The sequence below is a fragment of the Sciurus carolinensis genome, chromosome 14 (genome assembly GCF_902686445.1).
Source record: "Sciurus carolinensis chromosome 14, mSciCar1.2, whole genome shotgun sequence".
NCBI classification, from domain to species: Eukaryota; Metazoa; Chordata; class Mammalia; order Rodentia; family Sciuridae; genus Sciurus; species Sciurus carolinensis.
In genome coordinates this window covers 11,978,976-12,003,396 of record NC_062226.1, presented here as the reverse complement: position 1 = coordinate 12,003,396, position 24,421 = coordinate 11,978,976, and the positions used below count along the sequence as shown (strand labels likewise).

The following is a 24,421-nucleotide window of genomic DNA, read 5'->3' as shown; positions in this document are numbered from 1 at the left end:
AAATAGTTTTTTTTTTCTATGTCCAATGAAAATTCCTGTAGAAAAGCTGATGGGAGATTAAAAATATTCCGTGGGAAAGAAATTTCTTAATGCAAGAAGTGATGAATGTATTGCAAGGTATGAAACTAGGTATTTTATGATCTTGGCATAGATTCATACCTTGAATGCCCTAGCTCATTCTGCTACATAATGATATATCACCAAGTCTCCAGTCTTGATGTCTTGTAGTTCAAAATCAGCCCACTTGATTTTCTTATCTTGATCCAATCCAATAAATTAGCGAAAATTAGTTTCATAGACATGTGGAAGGTAAGAGGGGCCAACAGACCACTAGACATCACTCAGTGGTTTCTATAGGCTGGATACTGACCTGGCCTAGAACCTAATTTCCTAAACTCACATTTCTATCATGAACCCATGGACTTCTCACATTTGAATCTGGTCGGATCTGATGGTCATCAAATATTTCATGAATTTTCCAAAAGATGTTGTGTTTGTTCCAGTGGGGAAATAATGTCCCCTGTCCAAACATCATTAGCCCATTAGTGTGTTAAAAGTGAAATTGAAATGCACTTATTGACAAGCTCAAAACTGCTTTATTATGTAATATTAACAATTCATACTCATTCTTTCCCACTTCCCTCTCTTCTTCTTCTCCAGAGAAAGAGAACTTGAAGAACATGAGGCGGGATAACCAGAGCAGCGTGTCTGAGTTCCTCCTCCTGGGGCTCCCCATCCAGCCAGAGGAGCAAGGTATGTACTACGCCCTGTTCCTGGCCATGTACCTGACCACGCTGCTGGGGAACCTGCTCATCATCCTGCTCATCAGACTGGACTCTCGCCTCCACACCCCCATGTACTTCTTCCTCAGCCACTTGGCCCTCACTGACATCTGCTTCTCCTCAGTCACAGCTCCAAAGATGCTCATGAACATGCTGACGCAGACTCAGTCCATCTCATATGCTGGGTGCATTTCCCAAGTATATTTCTTTTTATTATTTGGGAGTCTTGACAGTTTTCTTCTGACTTCAATGGCCTATGACAGGTATGTGGCCATCTGTCACCCACTTCACTACAACAGAATGATGAGACAGAGCCTCTGTTTCCTGCTAGTGGTTGTGTCCTGGGTCTTATGTTCTTCCAATGCCCTTGTGCACATCCTTCTCCTAGCCCGCCTCTCTTTCCTTAGAGGCAACACTCTGCCCCACTTCTTCTGTGACCTCTCTGCCTTATTGAAGCTGTCCAGCTCAGACACCACCATTAATGAGTTAGCCACCTTCACTGTAGGATCAGTGGTTATTACCCTGCCATTCATGTGCATTCTGTCTCTTATGGCCGCATTGGGGCCACCATCCTGAGAAGACCCTCCATCAAGGGGATCTGCAAGCCTTGTCCACATGTGGCTCCCACCTCTCTGTGGTTTCTCTGTACTATGGAGCAATTATTGAACTCTACTTGTCCCCTCATTCCAGTAACACTAACGACAAGGATGTCATTGTGTCTGTGCTGTACACTGTGGTCACCCCCATGCTGAATCCCTTCATCTACAGTCTGAGGAATCGGGGATATGAAGGAGCTCTGAGAAACATCCTCAGTAGGGTAACATTTTCAGCATGATGGGCACATTTGCTATTAAGGATAGACCTTCCAAATCCTGCACGTGCATGTTTTTCTCTCTGAATGGCTCTTTCTTTGTGAATTGAATGTGGCATTCTTTTATTTTGTTTTAGTTTTTTTGTTTGTTTTATTTTGTTTTGTTTTGGGAAAGTTCTTTATTGAAATAAAACCTATCATATGGCACTCTTTATTCAGTCATGTTTTATTTTTAACTTAGCTTTTATCTCTGTCTTGTTAATCTTTTTAAAATAATTTATTTATTTTGATTCATTGTAAACAAACGGAGTACAACTTGTTTCTCTGGTTGTACATGAAGTAGAATCATACCATTTGTGAAATCATACATGTACATAGGGTAATGATGTTTGTCTCATTCTGTTATCTTTCCTTCCCCCATCCCTCCCACTCCTCTTTTTTCCTCTATACAATCCATTCTTCCTCCATTCTTGCCTCCCTCCCACCCCCCATTATGTATCATCATCGGCTTATCAAAGAGATCATTCATCCTCTGGTTTTTTGGGATTTTCTATTTTGCTGAGTCCTATGCATGGTATATTTTTTCCCATCTTTTCACTTTTAGTCTGTGGGTACCTTTTTCTATGAGATGAGCCTCTTGAAGGCAGCATATTGTTGGTTCTTTCTTTTTGATCCAATCTGCCAGTCTATGTCTTTTGATTGATGAGTTCAGGCCATTAACATTCAAGGTTATTATTGAGATATGATTTGTATTCCCAATCATTTTGAATTATTTTTTGGTTTTTAACTTGACTTGGTTTTCTACTTTATTTGGCTATTCCTTTAGAGTAGTTCCTCCCTTTGGTGACTTACATCATTGTTTTTCATTTCTTCCTCATGGAATATTTTGCTGAGAATGTTCTGTAGTGCCAGCTTTCTTTTTGTAAATTCTTTTCACTTTGTTTATTTTGTCATCAAATTTAAAGGTACTTTCTATGGAGTTTTTAATTTGGTTTAATGTTTCCTTTATTTCAAGAATTTCTGTTTGTTCTTTTTTTTTTCAGAATCCCTATCTCTTTATAGACATGATCCTTTGCTTCCTGCATTTGCTCTTAACTGTCAATTGATGTGATCATTCAATGCCTGCATTTGCTCTCTTATCTCATCGTTTGCTTCTCTGATCATTTTAATTATGTACATTCTGAACTCCCTTTCAGACATTTCTTCTGCCATGCTGTCATTGGATTTTATTGATGTAACATCTAGGTTTGTTTGGGACACTTTCTTCCCTTGTTTTCTCATATTGCTCATGTATCTTCCCTTTTAGGAGTACAAATCTGAGGTATTGCAGTTTCCCCCCTTATAGACTTAAAGTGTCCCTGCAGGTTTCCAATAACTCACCTCCTAGTCTTCAGTAGCCTGAAGTCTTGGAGGAACTTGATAATGAAGTGACCCAAAAAGGATGCTGCCCCTCTAGAGATGGTAGCCTCCAGATGGGGTATAATCCCTGCTAGGGTGCAGAGGTGCCTCCACATGTTGACAGGTGGTCAACCACAGCACGGGCACTAGACTGTGAGCTGGGATCTGGTCGGCCTGGGCCTGGGTCTCTGGGCCTGCCTCCCTGGACCGTTAAGTCTCACCCAGCTGCACTGGACTGGGCCCGGCTCTCCCTGTCTTGTTAATCTTGAGAGATTCAGGAAAAGTATCTACAAATATGCCTGAACATTTTTATTTTTCATGTACTATCCTTGTCCTACAAACAATTCTACATTTCTATAGTTATAGCTTTTATTTTTTTAATTGTATAGTTCATAGCTTTTTATTGTAAAGCTTTTTCACTTCCTCAACCTTATGAATATGTCTTCTGGCAGGTTCATGAATTTATCTTAATTTTTAATAATCAGAAATTTATTCCTCTGAATAATCTTAATTAAAATTTAATTTTGCCTATGTATAATTTTATTTATTCTTTAATTTTTATTTTATTGAAATATATAATTTGTACTTATTTAAAGAGTACTAGGTTATATTTTCTTACATGGATATATTATGTAATGTTCTAAGGAAGGTGAGCATATTTCCTCAGATATTTACAATTAATTTGTGGTGAAAACACTCCAAACTCTTTCATTCAACTTATTCACATATGCGGTACATTAACATTATGTACATCAGGCTGTAAAGGAGACTATACACCAGAATTTAATTCCCTTAATTTACAACCCATTGATCAACTTTACTCTATCCCTCCTTTTCTCAATGGTTGTCAATTAGTGAATTAAGTTATATTTAAAATAGTTATTTTGTTTGCATGTTATTTAAATATATGTGAATTTGTTCATGTTGCCATTGATATATGATCACATTTTAAATAATGTTACTAAAATATTGTTGAAAATCCTGACCAGGAAACAACACACATCCTCTCTACTGAATATGTAGAAGATATTTAATGAATATTGTTAAATATTCATTTAACAATCTCTGGGCTTAAATAATAGAAAAAAACAATATCTCTGGGCTTAAAATAATAGAAAAAAACAATATCGTACATGCTCCTTTGGTCCCTCCTCAATTGCATCTTCTTTTTTCTTGAAGGAACCCAGTATCTTGACTATATCCAAAGTTCCTTATACTACTCAGAATTTTTCTTTTTTTCACATTTTTTTTATTTATTTGTTTTTTATTTTTTCAGACTGCATTTTGATTCATTGTACACAAATGAGGTACAACTTTTTGATTCTATGGTTGTGCACAATGTAGATTCATACCACTCATGTAATCATACATGTACACAGGATAATGATGTCTGTATCACACCACCATCTTTCATTCCCCTGCCCCATCCTTTCTCTCATTTCCCTCTACATAACCTAAGTTCCTACATTTTTCTCTTACCTCCCTCTTCTCCACCCCCATTATGTATCATCATTCACTTATCAGAGAAAATATTTGGCCTTTGGTTTTTGGGATTGGCTTATTTCACTTAGCATGATATTCTCCAATTCCATCAATTTATCTGCAAATGCCATAATATTATTCTTCTTTATGGCTACTAATATTCCATTGTGTATATATAACACAGTTTTTTTATCCATTCATCTGTTGAAGGGCATCAAGGTTGGTTCAACAATCTGGCTATTGTGAAATGAACAGTTATAAACATTGATGTGGCTGCATTACTGTAGAATGCTGATTTTAAGTCCTTTGGGTATAAACTGAGGAGTGGGATAGCTGCGTTAAATGGTGGGTCCATTCCAAGTTTTCTGAGGAATCTCCATACTGCTTTCCAGAGTGGCTGCACCAATTTACAACTCCACCAGCAATGTACAAGTGTACCTTTTTCCCCACATCCCTTTCATTTTTGTATTTATTCTTAAATTTTTTCTCCTCCAGAAGTGTGTGTAAATAAAATCATACTGTTTTTATTCTACTAGGTGTTGCTTTTGTATCCCTTATGAAATTTATCTAGATATTTTCATTCTCCACTGTGAGATGACAACGTGCTTATGTCCCCTATTGTTGTTATAAGCATTGTGCTACTATGAATAATGCTTTTCTGTGCATGCATCCAATGTGTATATGCACACTATCCTGTAAGCTGTATACCCAGGAGAGAAACAAGACTGTAGAGTATGTGTCTATTCAATTAAATCATCATTGCTAAACTCTTCTACAAAACAGTAATAGTAAAAAGTCTGCACAAGAAGACTACACATTAAATGATTGGAACTTCAGGAAATCCTAGACTTTGCCACACTAGAGAGATAATATAATCATCATGGTTGCTAAGACATTAGCACAGGAGTGGGAAGACATAAACAGGTAGATGTAAGAGTAATCTCAGGGCAGAAAACTTATTCTGTATGATACTGTAAGAGTGGACATGTTTCACTATGCATTTGTCAGCAACATTAAAACATTCATTTAAAAAATTACTATAACTGTACAACACAAGTAGTGAGCACTAATGTTAACTATGAAAATAATGTAACAATATGGGTTCAATTATAACAAATATACTACACTAATACAAGTTGTCAACAGGATAAATTGTGACCAGGGACGGGGAAAAAAGAAATATATGGGCCCTTTTAAATTAAATAAATTTACATACAAATGTATATTGGGAAGTTTTAAGTTCTAGATGAATTTAAATAACTGAGAATGATTTAATGTTGAAATATTCATGAATTTTATTAACAAATGACCACTTTCATGGCTGGGGTTGTAGCTCAGTAGTAGGGCACTTGCCTGGTTCAATCTCCAGTATTGCAAAAAATGAAAGAAAGAAAAAAAGAACAAATGGATGTTTCAATTTTAAGTAATATTTCTGTACTTAAAGTGAATTCTGGGGAACACTCATCAGTTGAACTTTTGTGAGAAAAAAATTGTATGTCTAAATAAAGGTAGAAAAGAAGAGGGAGAGAGGAGAGACGAGAGAGAGGGAGAATATGGGCACTTTCTGTTTAATTTTTCCAGACTTGAAACTTCTCTGAAACAATTATTGATTTGATATTTTTAAATTAAATTAATTTAAACTTGCACCAAAGAATGTGAAAGTGCCTATTACTTTTCCTTTGAAACAACACTTGGTGTTGATAGGAGGCTTTTAAGGGCTTTGCAAGTGTAGTGAATGACAGGTTATATCACATTGTGCTTTTTACTCTCTGCTGGTCATTGAGGAAGTAAGGTATCTCAGGCTGTTAACTGGTTATTTGCGGGAGAGATGACTGGTTCCACACATTTTCATATCCGTGAAGTTTCACTGGGAAACTGCTACGTGTTCTACTGATCTAGGTAGGTTGAGGTGAATTGTCCACAGTAGAGGAGGATGGGTGTTGTTTCCTGGCCAGGACTTTCAACAAGTATGTGGATCTCCTTCTCTCCTGGGTAGAAGCAGATTACCTTCAGTCTTTAGAGATAGTAGAGCCCAGCCCCAGAATTATCACAGAGCATAAAGCCATCCACTTACAAGAAGACACACACTGGACATTAGAACAGCCATCATCACCTTTATTCCTACAGAATTTCCTTATGTGAAAACCTAATCATAATTTTATCATTCTTCATTGTGGAGTAATATTCCAATAGAGAAACAACATGTATCTCATTTGTATACAATAATAATAAAAAAAAAACCTAATCATGTCTTTATTCGGCTTTTCTGTTAGATGGTCTTTGCCTGTTGCATTGTAGATGGTCTTTGTATAATCTATGTGTTAATCCTTTTTCCTTTGTAGATAGGGCAAATGTCTTCTATCACTTTATATTGTTACTTTTTGACTATGTATCAATGTCTCAATTTTAATGTGCTTAATTAAGTTGTTAATTCATCAGTTTGGTTGATGTTCTTGATGATGTAATTCTTTGAAGAAATCACCTTGAAAAATGATCACCATTGTGTTTTCTAGACAATAAAGAAGGAATGTGGCATCAGGAAAAGCACATAGACTGAGGGAGAGTGGACTTGTAGTTCTTATCAGGGAAGCATCTTCTATTTGCATAAGTAGCAGGATAACTCAGTGAAATTCTCTCTAGCACAATTTCATATGACACTAACTGGTCACAACTGATACAATTCAAGGGACTGGAAAAGCAAGAACAGACAAAACCCCAAAATTAGTAGAAGAAAAACAATGACAAAAATCAGAGCTGTCAAAAATGAAATAAAGTCTAAAAAGTACAAAAGACCAACTAATGAAGAGTTTAGGTTTTAGAAAGTTAAACAAAATTGGCAAACTGTTAGCTAGACTAACCAAGAAAATAAGATTGAAGACTCAAATAAATAATGATGAAGAAGGAGACAGTACATCCAATACCACAGAAATACAAAGGGTAATTAATGACTTATGTACAAGTCTATGCCAACAAATTGGAAAACCTGGAAGAGAAGGATGAATTTCTAGGCACATATAATGTATTCACATTGAACCATAAGGATGTAGAAAGTCTGAAAGAGAAATAACAAGTAAAGAGATTGAATGAGTAACAAGCAGTTTTCCATTGAAGAAAAGCCCAGGACTGGATGACTTCGCTGTTGAATTTACCAAACTTTAAAGCAAGAACTGACTTTGGTTCTTTCAAAGTATTTGATGTAGGAAGAAACAACTTCCAATCTCACTCAATGAGGCTAACATTACCCTGATACCAAAATCAGGCAAGCACACAACAAAAAATTAAAAGTACAGAAAAATATCCCCAATTAACATAGTTGATAAAAATCTCAACACCATACTAGCAAATCAAACCCAACACCATAAAAATGATTATAGAGGGATTTGGAGATAGAGTTTAGGAAGAGAGGACCTGCTTAGCATGCACAAGGCTCTATCCCCAAAACCAACAGAAAAAAAAATATTATACACCAGAGTCAAGACAGAATAATCAGCTGGAGTGGTAAACATGGACAACTGGGAACATCGTAGAGGTGGCTGCTCAGCACAGCGCTTGGACTTGGAGCATCCACTGGGGCACCAGGCGGCTGCCGGAGGAGGAGCTGCGTGGCGAGCTGTTTGGACTCAGACCAACATTTCTGAACACTGGGGAGCTGCCCAGAGGAAGAGGAGGAGCACGGCACGTCACTTAGACTCGGAGGGACTACACAAGAGCTACAGGTGGTTGCCAGAGGAGGAGCTGCGTGGCAAGATGTTTAGACTCAGAGCAACCGCTTCTGAACACCAGGGGGCTGCCCGGAGGAAAAGGAGGAGCATGCGGGTCGCTAGGTCTAGGAGTGACTGCATCAGAGCTCCGGGTGGCTGCTCAGAGGAGGAGGCGAGTGGTGAGTTGATTGGACTAAAAGGGACCGCTCCTGAACGCCGGTGGCCTGCCTGGAGGAGGAGCGCGGTAGGTCGCTTGGTCTTGGAGCGACTGCTCCTGAACACCCGGGAGGCTACCCCGAGGAGGAGGAGGAACAGGGCGGGTCACTTGGACTCGGAGTGACTGCCTAGGGCTCCGGGCGGTTGGTGGGAGGAGGAGACGTGAAGTGAGTTGCTTGGACTCCTAGTGACTGCGTCGGAACACCGGGCGGCTGTCTGGAGAAAGAGGTGTGTGGTGGGTCTCTGGGACTCAGAGCTATTGTACGGGGCTCCAGGTGGCAGCTCAGAGGAGTGGCCGCATAGCCAGGCGATTAGGTGCACAGCAGGGTCCCAGGACCTAGGCGGCTTCTTGGTGGAAGAGCCACACAGAGACACGCTAAGGGGCGGAGGGAAGGTTCCAGGACTACGGGCAGATTCTCTGAGGAGAGGCAGCCTAAGGAGACTCGTCTGAAAAGGGTGAGGCTCCCAGGCCCAGGAGGTAGGTCCGGGCCCCTGGGAACATTGCAGAGGAAGGCAGCCCAGCCCAGATGGTAGTTGTAGATTGAGGGGAACCTCTAGGAGGGGAACTAACCAGCGAGACCTCCCCACCGGGTGAGTCTTCCCTGCAGGGTGAGGTTTTCCCACAAGGACGGTAAAACCAGAGACACAGGCACAAACAGGCCTTGCCTCAGCCCACGGCCTAGTTCCCCTTTGGATGACCATTGGTCAACAAGTGGAGGCACCTCTGCCCACTATCAGGGAATATACCCCACCTGAGGGTCACCACCCCTAGAGAGGCAGCTTCCTTGTGGAGCACTGCATTATCAACTTCCTCCACGACTGCAGGCTACTGAAGGATAAGAGGGGATATACTAGAAATCTTCAGGGACATTATAAGTCAATAGAGGAAATCTGCCATATCTTAATGATCCACTGATTCCTGAACAATATGAGAAAACAAGGGAAGAAAATGCCCCAAACAAATCTAGATGTTACATCAATAAAATCCAATGACAGCATGGCAGAAGAAATGACAGAAAAGGGAGTTCAGAATGTTCATAATTAAAATGATCAGGGAAGCAAATGATGAGATGAAAGAGCAAATGCAGGCATTGAATGATGAGATGAAAGAGCAAATGCAGGCATTGAATGATCACACCAATCGACAGTTAAAAGAGCAAATACAGGAAGCAAAAGATCATTTCAATAAAGAGTTAGAGATATTGAAAAAAAAACAAACAGAAATCCTTGAAATGAAGGAAAAATGAAGAACTCCATAGAAAGCATAACCAATAGGATAAAACACCTGGAAGACAGAACCTCAGATATTGAAGAAAAAATATTTAACCTTGAAAACAAAGCTGAACAAACAGAGAAGATGGTAAGAAATCATGAACAGAACCTCCAAGAACTATGGGATATCATGAAAAGGCCAAATTTGAGAATTATTGGGATTGAGGAAACTTAGAGAAACAAACCAAAGGAATGAACAATCTATTCAATGAAATAATATCAGAAAATTTCCCAAATCTGAAGAACAAAATGGAAAATCAAGTCCAAGAGGTTTATAGGACTCCGAATACACAAAATTACAACAGACCCACACCAAGGCACATTATAATGAAAATACCTAACACACAAAATAAAGACAGAATTTTAAAGGCTGTGAGAGAAAAGAACCAAATTACATTCAGGGGGAAACCAATACGGATATCAGCAGATTTTTCAATCCAGACCCTAAAAGCTAGAAGGCCTGGAACAACATTTTTCAAGCTCTGAAAGAAAATGGATGCCAACCAAGAATCTTATACTCAGCAAAACTTGCCTTTAAATTTGATGATGAAATAAAATCATTCCATGATAAACAAAAGCTAAAAGAATTTACAAAAAGAAAGCCAGCATTACAGAATATTCTCAGCAAAATATTCCATGAGGAAGAGATAAAAAACAAAGAAGTAAATAAGCAAAGGGAGGAATTATCCTAAAGGAAGTGTCAAATAAAGGAGGAACCAAGTTGTGTCAAAAAAATAAATAAATAAATAAAATTTTAAAAATGAACCAAATGACGGGGAATACAAATCATATCTCAATAATAACCCTGAATGTTAATGGCCTGAATTCATCAATCAAAAGACATAGACTGGCAGAGTGGATTAAAAGAAAGATCCAACAATATGTTGCCTGCAAGAGACTCACCTCATAGAAAGAGATACCCATAGACTAAAGGTGAAAGGATGGGGAAAAACATAGCATGCACATGGACTCAGCAAAAAAGCTGGAGTATCCATCCTCATTTCAGATAATGTGGACTTCAAGCCAATGTTAGTCAGAAGGGATAAAGAAGGACATTTCATACTGCTTAAGGGAAGCATAAATCAGCAAGATATAACAATCATAAACATCTATGCCCCAAACAGTGGCTCATCCATGTATGTCAAACAAATTCTTCTCAATTTTAGAAACCAAATAGACCATAACACAATAATACTAGGTGATTTTAACATGCCTCTCTCACCACTGGACAGATCTTCCAAACAAAAACCGAACAAAGAAACCATAGATCTCAATAACACAATCAATAATTTAGACTTAACAGACATTTATAGAATATACCATCCAACCAAGAGCGAATACACTTTCTTCTCAGCAGCACATGGATCCTTCTCTAAAATAGACCATATATTATGCCACAAAGATAATGTTAGCAAATACAAGAAGATAGAGACACTACCTTGTATTCTATCAGATCATAATGGATTGAAGTTAGAAATAAATGAAAGAGTAAAAAACAGAAACTACTCCAACACCTGGAGATTAAACAATATGCTATTATATGATGAATGGATAACAGAAGATATTAGGAAGGAAATTAAAAAATTCTTAGAGGTAAATGAGAACAAAGAAACATCATCTCAAAATCTCTGGGACACTATGAAAGCAGTACTTAGAGGAAAATTTATTTCATGGAGCGCATTTAATAAAAGAAGTAAAACTCAACAAATAAACGACCTAACACTACAGCTCAAAGCCCTAGAAAAAGAAGAATGAACCAAAACCAAAAGTAGTAGAAGACAGGAAATAGTTAAACTCAGAGCTGAAATCAATGAAATTGAAACAAAAGAAACAATACAAAAAATTGACAAAATAAATAGTTGGTTCTTTGGAAAAATAAACAAAATTGATAAACCTTTAGCCACACTAACAAAGAGAAGACGAGAGAAAACTCAAATCACTAAAATTTGGAATGAACAAGGAAATATCACAACAGACACGACTGAAATACAAAACATAATTAGAAGCTATTTTGAAAATCCATACTCCAACAAAATAGAAAATTTTGAAGACATCAACAGGTTTCTAGAGACATATGAATTGCCTAAACTGAACGAGGAGGACATACGCAATTTAAATAGACCAATTTCAAGTAATGAAATAGAAGAAGTCATCTAAAGCCTACCAACAAAGAAAAGTCCAGGACCAGATGGGTTTTCAGCCGAGTTCTACAAAACCTTTAAAGAAGAGCTCATTCCAATACTTCTCAAAGTATTCCATAAAATAGAAGAGGAGGGAACCCTCCCCAACTCATTCTATGAAGCCAATATTATCCTGAAACCTAAACCAGACAGAGACACATCGAGGAAAGAAAATTTCAGACCAATATCCTTAATGAACATCGACACAAAAATTCTCAACAAAATTTTAGCAAATCGCATACAAAAACATATTAAAAAGATAGTGCACCATGATCAAGTGGGTTTCATCCCAGGGATGCAAGGTTGGTTCAACATCAGGAAATCAATAAATGTAATTCACCATATCAACAGACTTAAAGTCAAGAATCACATGATTATTTCAATAGATGCAGAAAAAGCATTTGATAAAATACAGCATCCCTTCATGCTCAAAACACTAGAAAAAATAGGGATAGTGGGAACGTTCCTTAACATTGTAAAGGCCATCTATGCTAACTAAGCCCATGGCTAATATCATTCTAAATGGTGAAAAACTGAAAGCATTCCCCCCTAAAAACTGGAACAAGACAGGGATGCCCTCTTTCACCACTTCTTTTCAATATCATCCTTGAAACTCTAGCCAGAGCAATTAGACAGACCAAAGAAGTTAAAGGGATACAAATAGGAAGAGAAGAACTCAATCTATCCCTATTTGCTGATGATATGATTATATACTTAGAGGAATCAGGAAATTCCACCAGAAAACTTTTAGATCTCATAAGTGAATTCAGTAAAGTAGCGGGATATAAGATCAATGCACATAAATCTAATGCATTTTTATACATAAGTGATGAATCTTCAGAAAGAGAAATTAGGAAAACTACCCCATTCACAATAGCATTAAAAAAAATAAAATACTTGGGAATAAATGCGGGGGCATCCGGAATTCCATCCAGTGCTTGACAAAGATCCTCTGGAGGTTAATTGCAAAGGCTCATCCTAAAAGGAATTGCCCGATGTTTTACTCCAGAGCATGGTATTTTTTCTGCTGTGTTTTTCTGATAATATATTATTCATTTCAGTTTGAACGTATTGCTTAAGGGGACAAGGGGAATACAACAAAAATTCCAGAAAATATTACCTACAATGTGAAAAACAATGGGTCTTTACCACTTACAAAATTAAAAATAATTTTGCAACCATGCAATGAGTCCCTGAAAGCCTCTGGAGAAAATAGTTATAGATCTGCCTTTGTCTCTAACAGGCTGGTTAAATTTTAACGATGGTTTTGTTTATGTGTGGTAGTAAGGTAAAAAAATAAGGTTTCACAACATTCCTTCCTTCCTACAAAGAATATGTCACCCCTATAATAAATGTTGGCACACAATAACCATTGGGACCGCTGCCCTCCTGTAACCCTTAACTCAGCAATTTAGATATTAACCAGATGGACCTAATAGAAATGGTCACATGAGATTACTTGTCTATCACATTAACCACGAGAATAATAAGAATAGTCTTAGGTCACATAGAGTTTAGATATTAAGGAAATAAACATTGTATTAGCTCATCAACATAGTTAGATATTCTTAAAACAATTGTGATTAGGTAAGGATGATCTGTAAGGTTGTTGTTTTCTGCCTATGCTTTGGAAACTTCTTTAATAATTAACCACAAGACTGCCATTATAGCCTGAAGAAAAATGTATATAAACCCAGCCTTCCCCAGAATAAAGTGAAATTGATTGCACCAGAACTAGAGTCTGTGTATTTCATTCTCCATCCATCACCGACACTGTCTCCCCACGCCCGGTTTACCTGTGTGGAACCCATGGACTCCTGCTAGGGCTGGACCCTGGCAAATCAATCTCACAAAAGAGGTGAAAGACCTCTGCAATGAGAACTACAGAACACTGAAGAAAGAAATTAAAGAAAACCTTAGAAGATGGAAAGATCTCCCATGTTCTTGGATAGGAAGAATTAATATTGTCAAAATGGCCATACTACCAAAAGTGCTATACAGATTCAATGCAATTCCAATTAAAATCCCAATGATGTACCTTACAGAAATAGAGCAAGAAATTATGAAATTCATCTGGAAGAATAAAAAGCCCAGAATAGCTAAAGCAATCCTTGGCAGAAAGAGTGAAGCAGGGGGTATCGCAATACCAGATCTTCAACTCTACTACAAAGTAATAGTAACAAAAATGGCATGGTATTGGTACCAAAATAGAAAGGTTGATCAATGGTACAGAATAGAGGACACGGACACAAACCCAAATAAATACAGTTTTCTCATACTAGACAAAGGGGCCAAAAATATGCAATGGACAAAAGATAGCCTCTTCAACAAATGGTGCTGGGAGAATTGGAAATCCATATGCAACAGAATGAAACTAAACCCATATCTCTCACCGTGCACGAAACTAAACTCAAAATGGATTAAGGACCTCGGAATCAGACCAGAGACCTTGCATCTTATAGAAGAAAAAGTAGGTCCAGAGTTTCAACATGTTGGCTTAGGACCAGACTTCCTCAACAAGATTCCCATAGCACAAGAAATAAAAGCAAGAATTAATAACTGGGATAGATTCAAACTAAAAAGCTTTCTCTCAGCAAAGGAAACTATCAGCAATGCAAAGAAAGAGCCTACAGAGTGGGAGAAAATCTTTGCCAATCATACTTCAGATAGAGCACTAATCTCCAGAATCTATAAAGAACTCAAAAAACTCTACAACAAGAATGCAAATAATCCAATTGACAAAAGGGCTAAGGAAATGAATAGACATTTCACAGAAGAAGATCTACAAGCAATCAACAAACATATGGAAAAATGTTCAACATCTCTAGTAATAAGGGAAATGCAAATCAAAACCACCCTAAGATTCCATCTCACCCCAATTAGAATGGCGATTATCAAGAATACAAGCAAAGACAGGTGTTGGCGAGGATGTGGGAAGAAATGTACACTCATACATTGCTGGTGGGGCTGCAATTTAGTGCAGCCACTCTGGAAAGCAGTGTGGAGACTCCTTAGAAAACTTGGAATGGAACCACCATTTGATCAGCTATCCCAGTCCTTGGCCTATACCCAAGGACTTAAAATCAGCATACTACAGAGATACAGCCACATCAATGTTCATAGCTGCTCAGTTCACAATAGCCAGATTGTGGAACCAACCTAGATGTCCTTCAATTGATGAATGGATAAAGAAACTGTGGTATATATATACAATGGAATATTACTCAGCCATAAAGAATGATAAAATTATGGCATTTGAAGGCAAATGGATGAAATTGGAGAATATCATGCTAAGTGAGATAAGCCAATCTCAAAAAACCAAAGGACGAATGATATCGCTGATAAGTGGATGATGACACATAATGGGGGGTGGGAGGGGTTAGTGTTAGGGTTAGAGTTAGGGTTAGGGAGGGGGCAAGAATGGAGGAAGGAAGGACTGTATAGAGGGAAAAGAGGGGTGGGAGGGGTAGGGGGGAAGGGAAAAAATAGCAGAATGAATCAAACAGCATTACCCTATGTAAATTTATGATTACACAAGTGGTATGCCTTTATGCCATGTACAAACAGAGAAACAACATGGATCCCATTTGTTTACAATAAATAAATAAATAAATATTTTTTAAAAAGACAGAATAATCACAGAGATGCAAGGATGCTTCAATATATGCAAACATAATAAAAATATACATCAATAGAAAGAGGCTAAACACTATCAGAGCATCTCAATATATGCAGTGAGTAAAATTCAATAACACTTCATGATTTAAAAAGACAACCCTCAAAAATTAGATGTAGAAGAAATGTACCTCAACATGATAAGGGCAGTATAGGACAAACCTACAGCCTATACCATTTTGAATGGGAAAGACTGAAATAATTTTACCTAAGACGAGTAAGAAGACACACATCATCACACTTATTCCAAATGTTGTTGGAAGTATTAGCATGAACATAAGAAAAGAAGAGAAAGAAAGAAACTGCATCCAAATAAGAAAAGGTCACATTATCTGTTTGCAGAGGACAATACTTACATATTAAAAAAATTCAAGACCTTGTCAAAAAACTTTTTAAAAATTCATTAATGTTGCAGGATAATGAAAATCAATAGATTTTTATACACCAATAACAAAATTTCTGAGAAAGAAATCAATAAAGAAATTCTATCCAAGATAATTATGAAAATAAAATGAAAAATAAATTGATACCAATTTAAGTATGGAAGGAAATGTTCTCTGCAATGAAAATTTGAAAACACTGATTAAAGACATTGAAGAGGACACAAAAAATGGAAAGACATCCCATGTTCATGGATTGTAAGTGTTAATTTATTAATGTTCATAGTACCCAAAACAATTTACCAATTCAATGCCATTCTTATCAAAAAACCTATGATATTATTTCACAAAATATAAAGAACATTTCTAATGCTTTTATGGAATCACAAGATACCTAAAATAGTCAAAGGAATCTTAAGGGAAAAGAACAAAGTGGAGGCATCATGATATCTAACTTCAAAACATACTACACAGTTCCAGTAACTACAAAGCATGATGTTGGCATGAACACAGACACACTGACCAAGGTTTCATAATAAAGGATGCAGAAATAAATTCAAGGGAAACAATTTTTCCAAATGCCACATCTGGTTAATTCCAATGATGCTGTGTTCTGTTCCACTCAGACCAAAGCAGGTGTCATATGCAAGATGCTCCATGTTCTGCATGAAACTTTAGTCCTTTCTGCTCAGCTGCATGTGGGAGTGGAGCAGACCATGTCCTTGCTTGTCTGGTAGAATTGTGTCAGTGGAAAGACTAGACCTACTCTTAGCACTCAAAGAATAAGGTAGTACATTGTCCTACAACTCAGGACAAACTGGTTCTTGTGTAGACTTAACAAATGAATAGATTGTATTTATTGTTTGATCCTTCAAATATTCACAGAGTGTCCTTCTGCATACAGTACAGTGAAATGAAGAGGGAAGATACAACTCTCCCACCTTCTTGGTGTATTTTTGTTTTAAAGAGGAAGTTGAAGTTTATGTCAACCTCACTGAATGTGGGGCAAATTTATTAGAGCGTATCCAAGGGAATCTCCAAAGGAGTCACTTTAACAGCCCCAGCTCAATGAACAGATCAATCAGTGCCAAGGCAACCAGAGTAAGTGTGGTGGATGGACAAGACAAGGCTCTGGATAGGCAGGAGCAGGTACAGGAGACCATCATCCAGGAGTATAATAGGAAAGCAGTGTGGAAGGAGATTCCAGGCCTCTGACTAAGAGTAATTGAATTGCTGCTGTCTCCAGGGTTATCTCCTTCATTCTGAGCCCCTCAATGTTTCATACACAGATAATTTCTTGAGTCCATGAACTTTATAAACCAGGTGTTGGTCTAAGAATAGTTCATCTTCCTGTCTTGGATCTGGAGACTCATATTCCCCATCTCCTGCCCCAGATGGAAAACCTGAAGCTCATAGATGCAGATCATCAGGGTAAAGAGGACTGGAGTAGATACATCTGAATATGTGAAGAGATGACAGGCCAAGATGCACTTCAAAGAGGTTCCAGATTCTAGTGTTAGGCCAAGAATGACAAGCTTCAGAGCACTCATCTGGGTGGACTATTGTCCGGAAAGATTGCCTGGAGGTAAAATTCTTGATGTTCGGTTCTTCTTCAAAATGAAGTGTGATGACCATTTCCAGACCCACAATGGGACACAGAGGTAGAGCCACCTTCATTGCTATCTCCAGCATCAGTACCAGAAGTAGAGTCAATTCTGGAGATCCAGTTTTAACTCTACCACCAGATCCCAGCTAGATCCAGATACAATATTGCAAGGTATGCTGCAGATTCAAATTGGAGCTAGCTCCAGTTTCAACCTAGAGCCAGCTCCATCATCAAGAGTGGCACTATCTATGGAGCTGGAGCCAGTCCAGTGCAAGTATCACCTCCAGTGAAGAGCTAGAACCAACTACAGAAATGCATTCATATACTGTTAAAGCAATGAGATTACTGGTTGCTTGTGGATGATATTGACTGGGAAGGGGCTCAAGGGAACTCTCTAGAGTTATCTCAATGCTTTGTGTATTAATATGCATCTGGCAAGGTTGATTCATGGGTTCATGAGAATTTCACCATATTTGTCACATGAAATTTTATGATATACTTTTAAAAATTAGCAGAACAGATTTTAATTCCATTTCATCTTCAGGGGAAAGTTAGTCAAGAGTGATTATGGCAATATATTAATATTTTCATTATAAAGAAATGACTAAGAAAGGCATTGTGGAGGACTATTTATTTATTCAGCTTTTAGTACATAGGTAGGTTTCTTTTGTGATAATTCATCAAGTTGTATATTTCATGTATGCTCATTACTGTCTATGAATATTTTACTTTCATTTATAAATTTTAGTTTTAAGAAAGTATCATTTTAATCTACCCTCACAACACATTCTACCCTCTCGTCTCCCCTCAGGTGAAAATCACTACTCTAAAATTAATGCCTTTGATTCCATTAATTTTCATAGTTTTATTCCTATGCGTATACCTCTTTAAAATATATATGTACATTTACACATACACACATACATCTCTTGACTTTCTTTGGCTACCATAATACTACAGAGGACTCTTCGTTACCCATCTGCACAGTGACATTAACAGTGACCAAAACACACACTAGGCAGAGGTGCCATCTTTCCAGAGGCCCTACACACTGAGTGAATTAATAGAAATTCATTTACTCAGAGTTGTAGAGATTAGAAATCCAAGATCAAGTTTCCGGTTGATTTGGTATCTCATTGAGGGCTCTCTTTCTGACTTGCAGATAGCTGCCCCTTTTAACTATTTTGTTAAAAGGTACAGGGCCAGAGGTGGGGAGAGAGGGAGAGAGAGAGAGGGAGGGAGAGAGAGAGAGAGAGAGAGAGAGAGAGAGAGAGAGAGAGAGAGAGGAGAGAGAGAGAGAGAGAAGAAGAAGAAGGAGGAGGAGGAGGAGGAGGAGGAGGAGGAGGAGGAGGAGGAGGAGGAGGAGGAGGAGGAGGAGGAGGAGAGGGGAGGGGAGGGGAGGAGAGGAGAGGAGAGGAGAGGGATGCTGTCCATTCTCAAAAGGGCACTAATCATATTGGATTTAAGATCCCATCCTTAGGACTTCATTTAACATTAACTGGCACATTAGAGACCCTTTCTCTAAAACACATCCACAATGAGTATTAGGCCTTCAACATATAAATTTGGAGGCTGAACATAAGCATTCAGCTCATAAAAAATGGATCATATAAATCTTTCTTTTGTTTCTCTATTTTGTTATATTGTCAGAGTCTTGTTTTTTCTTCTAGATTACACTTCTTTCATGCATGTATGATGTGGTATATAATTGCTCTATAATATTCCTTATGTAAGAATGCCATGACTAGTTATCTTTTTCGGCTATTGTGGATAATGTTGTACGCTTTACATATTTAGGTCTCTAGTAGGACAGGTGTGAGATAACTTTGGGTTATATAACCATCAATGGAATTGAATAGCCCATGGCAACACACATTTTACACTGTAGATCATATGGCATAATTTCCCTATTAAAAGTAGCTAAGATTTTCAGTTATACACTCCAGTTATCAAAAAGCATCCTTAAATTTAACTTTTCTAATCTCTTAATATAAACTTTATTGAAGTTTTAATTTGTCTTTTTACAATTATCATACAGGTTAGTTTTTCTTTTCATGTGATTATTTCCCCAAGATCTTGAAATTCCAGGGGATCTTATTTGCATATTTTACCACTTTTTTGTTTGCATATTATAGTATATTTTACTATTAAAAGTATTTCAGAGGGTAAGATTTGAATAGGACTTGGAAAAAAGGGAGACCTTGGTGTGGAAGAGGTAAGAGTTGAAGGTCTTCTAGAAAATGGTGTCTGGTTCCTGGAGAAGAGTACCATTATTTGTTAATTAAAGACATCCTTTTCCTTACACTAAACAAATGAGGAATATTGTAGAATTGTGAATATTTGTAATATCCACTCAAGGAAGGAAAGAGGGAAGTGAATTTCAGAAGGAAATTTTGTCAACTTTCAACTTCTAGGAAAACAGGTAGATCTTTTGTAATAAAAGTTATCAACAGGTAAACAGATGCTCAACTGTGATCTGCAAGACCCAAAAACCATTCCTGAAGTCTAAAAGTCTTCCAAGACTTCCAAATAGCAGTTTCTGATCTATATTTATTTTTAATATAAACAGAACTAATTAACATTTATAAATATTCACATATATTCCCCCTTGAAAATCAGCCTGTGATATTTATTTTTTTACCAGGTCTTAACAAAATGTAGTTGGAAATGTATGGAATAAATTTAGGATCAATTTTAAAAGGAATTGTGACAGAAGTATATATTAAAAAGTTATTTATGGTATTATGATAAACTTACACCATCAGAATGTCGAAACCACAACTTTTGGGTAAGAGAATAAGATTTACAGGAAGTGTATTTTATTCCCCAGGTCCCATGGTGATAATGAGAGATTAGTTTCCTGACTCTTTTGTCCAGAGACTGAAGGTTTTAGAGTATTACTGGTGTTCTTAAAATAGTATGGGTTTCAGAAACAAGACAATTGGGTAAACAAACACACTCATCCACCAGCTCAGTTTGTTCTGGACTTGAATCATATTTTCCCTAATGTAAATAGGGAAGAAAAAAAAGTTTTTAAAATGCAAGTTTCTAATAGCAATCTAATATCATTATTCTAATATCTGATATAATTACTCTAATATCTATTCTAATATCTCTATTCTAATATCTGATATAATTATTCTAGTATATAATATCATTATTCCTCATTATTCCATCACTATTAGTTCTCCAAGAGTGAACTCTCTTATGACTACTTCAACAAGTGGTTCATGTCCCAAGAGAGCTAATTAAAATGAAGTCATTTTTTTGTACATTTTTTTTTAATTTGGTGCAGGGGTGGAAGGATTACACCTTGAATCATCTCCATGGTTTATAAAACAAGGGCTCACACTTATTTCTCAGCCTATGAACAAAAATGTATAGATATATTATTCTTGTCTGATTTTGAACTGATAACTCTTTTTCCTTTTGCAATGTAACAGTGAGCCCCATTGAGAGTCTACGTATTTCGCTGTGCTGCACATCTTCCAGAGAAATGGAAGAATCTTTCCATGTCCAGTAACTGAAGGTATCAGTGCTCATTGTCTAAGGGTCTGTGTTACAGAAGGTGTAAGATTTACTTTCAGTAATATGATCATATGCATTGTGTGTGTCCAGAGTGTGCTTCTGGTCCCTAGACTCCATCCCTGCCTGAGTAGGACAGAAAACTCCACGTATCTATCTTCAATGGAGTCTCCACCCAAATTTTGAGATAATGAGGTGAAATCACCACATCTTCATGAAAAACAAATTATCTCAAACTGATTCTACATCTACTTTTTGAGAACATACTGGGGGAATGTACCTTCTTTTGCTTATCTTTAACCCACACTAAATCTTCTTAGCTTTTCTCCCAAATTTTACACCCAACTTCTATAAATTTCTCCATTACTGATGCCACAATCCAGGTGTAAACAGGTATTTTTTTTCCCTAAACTGCTGCAATAATCTCTCATTCTGATCCCTCTTGACTCTCTTGCCTTCCTACAATCTGATCTTTACTCAATAGACAGCAAATGAAATTTTGAGTCACTTCCTTCCTTAAATGTTTTGTGATGTTTACTATTTCTATGAGACTAAAGTTGTAACTTTCTATTATGTCAAAAAACATAATAGTGCTTTATCTACTCTGGCCTCTCAACAATTCTCCAGGTACATATCTTTCCCAGGATGGCCATGAACTTGAATGCTCTCAGTTCCTCAAATGCTCCAGCATATTCTTTCTAAACATTTCACTGGAGTGCCAATTTTTATAATCTTCCTGTGACAGGTCGTTATATTCTGGGCTCATTTGAAAGACAACATATAGTAACCTTTGTCACCACCCAGCCTCTTGTAATCAACAATCTATCAAAATCATGAATACACATTCCCTCCAGTTCCAAGCTAGAGTTTTACTTATGCTATGATGCTATTACATATGGAGAGTGCTATTTATCTTACTGGAAGTTCCAAATATTAGAGAAAAAATATGAATGTGCAAAAGACAGCTATTTAGCATGGTCATTGTGATAAACTCTCTGTTATTCACATGGAAATAAATCAGATAACTGAACATATAATTCATCTCAGATAATAACAAATCAACAGATTGTTTAACCTAATGGGTTAAAGAATGTAGAAATTTTTTTAGTTATAAATGAATACAATATCTTTTTATTTTATTTTTATGTGGTGCTGAGAATGGAACCCAGAGCCTCACACGTGGGTGGCAAGCGCTCTATCACTGAGTTACAGCCCCGTCCAAGAACTTAGAACTTTTAAAGATAATTTCAATCAATTTGGGAGAATTGGCACATAAATGTGTACTTTACATAACCCACCCAAAATGAGTTCTGAAGAAGTTAGTGAGGCAACTCCTCACTTCAATTCTCAAAGATGATTAGACTGAATGAATGTTAATGGAATTTGGATTCTATATTTTAATAGATCATCATATTCTCTTTACCTATTATTGGTGATTGTTAACAAGAATTAGTCTAAGATCAACAAACATGAAGGAGAGGGAGAGAAGAATGCTAGAATTAGAAAAATATAAGAAATGGTAGAATACTATAAGAAATTACTAGTTAAGAATCATTGGCTGAAAACCAAGGTGAGGAACCACAAAAGGGAAAAGTTAATTTTGTTTATGAGAGAAAGAAACTGAGAACTTATTCTTTTATGTGCCTAGAAAAGGCAATCATTTCCTGGTGTTCCACACATTTGCAAAAGCAAGATTTGGTTTGAGTTGAGGGAATACACAAAAATGGAATTTGGAAGATAAACAGAACTTTTCTCCACATTCTCTGAAAATACCATTAGAAAGGTTGGTGTAAGAGTGGAAAGGGGAAGTGGGAGTATTTCTAAAGAAAAAAGTGATGAATGTATTACAAAGCACATCACAGACATCTGATGTTGTTGATTGGATTCATGCCCTTAAGGCCCTTGCCTTGACTGATGCATATGAATTTTCCACCAATTCTCCAGACCCAGATACCTTGCTGATCCAGAGCTCACCATGGGGTTCTCTAATCTTGATCCAAACCAAGGAAATAAAGCTTTGGACAAAGTGTGTTTCACAGCCTGTGAAAGGTTAAGCTGGCTCACAACCCTTAGAGATCTTCTCCTACAGTCCCACTGACTGGTTACTTACCTTGCCTTGCACCTAATTCCCTATTCTCAGATTTCCATCATGAGTTCATGGACTCCTCATGTTTGAACCTGGTCTGATCTGATGATGATTCAGATGTTTCATGGTTTCTGCAGAAGATATTGTATTGGTTCTCAATAGACAAAAAACATCCTTTACCCAGATCATCATTAGCCATTAATGTGGCAAATGATTAAGATATTCATTCAGATTAAAATGAACATGTCAACTAGTTCAAGATTATGTTTTTATTATGTAATAGTAACCATGGCTTCTCATTCTTTCCCATTTCCATCTCTTCATCTCCAGCAAAAGAGAACTTGAAGAGCATGAGGAGGGGGAACCAGAGTAGTGTGTCTGAGTTCCTCCTCCTGGGGCTCCCCATCCAGCCAGAGGAGCAAGGCAAGTACTGCGCCCTGTTCCTGGCCATGTACCTGACCACGGTGCTGGGGAACCTGCTCATCATCCTGCTCATCAGGCTGGACTCTCGCCTCCACACCCCCATGTACTTCTTCCTCAGCCACTTGGCCCTCACTGACGTCTGCTTCTCCTCAGTCACAGCTCCAAAGATGCTCATGAACATGCTGACGCAGACTCAGTCCATCTCTTATACTGGGTGCATTTCCCAGGTATATTTTTTCTTATTGTTTGGGGATCTTGACAGCTTCCTTCTGACCTCAATGGCCTATGACAGGTATGTGGCCATCTGTCACCCTCTCCACTATACCACGATGATGAGACAGAGCCTCTGTTTCCTGCTAGTGATTGTGTCCTGGGTCTTGTCCTTTGCCAGTGCCCTTTTGCACACTCTCCTCCTAGCCCGACTCTCTTTCTGTGGGGACAACACTCTGCCCCACTTCTTCTGTGACCTCTCTGCCTTACTTAAGCTGTCCAGCTCAGACACCACCATCAATCAACTGGTCATCCTCACTGTAGGAGTAGTGGTCATTACCCTGCCATTTATATGCATTCTGATCTCTTACATCTACATTGGGGTCAGTGTCCTAAGAAGACCCTCCATCAAGGGGATCTGCAAAGCCTTGTCCACATGTGGCTCCCACCTCTCTGTGGTTTCTCTGTACTATGGAGCAATTATTGCACTCTACTTTTTCCCCTCATCCAATAACAGTAAAGACAAGGATGTCATTGTGTCTGTGTTGTACACTCTGGTCACCCCCATGCTGAATCCCTTCATCTACAGTCTGAGGAATCGGGATATGAAAGGAGCTCTGAGAAACATCCTCAGGAGAGGATCCTTTTCAGCATGATGGGCCTTGCCTTTCCTA

General features: G+C 37.7%; 1 protein-coding gene across 1 annotated transcript; it reads left to right on the top strand.

Annotated features, from left to right (window-relative positions):
* Positions 1-680: 680 nt before the first annotated feature.
* LOC124964825 (olfactory receptor 50-like) lies at positions 681-24,403 on the top strand. The gene is made up of 2 exons (XM_047525492.1): positions 681-1,177; positions 23,464-24,403. Exons 1-2 carry the CDS (start codon positions 681-683, stop codon positions 24,401-24,403), a joined length of 1,437 nt encoding a protein of 478 aa, XP_047381448.1.
* Positions 24,404-24,421: the final 18 nt, after the last annotated feature.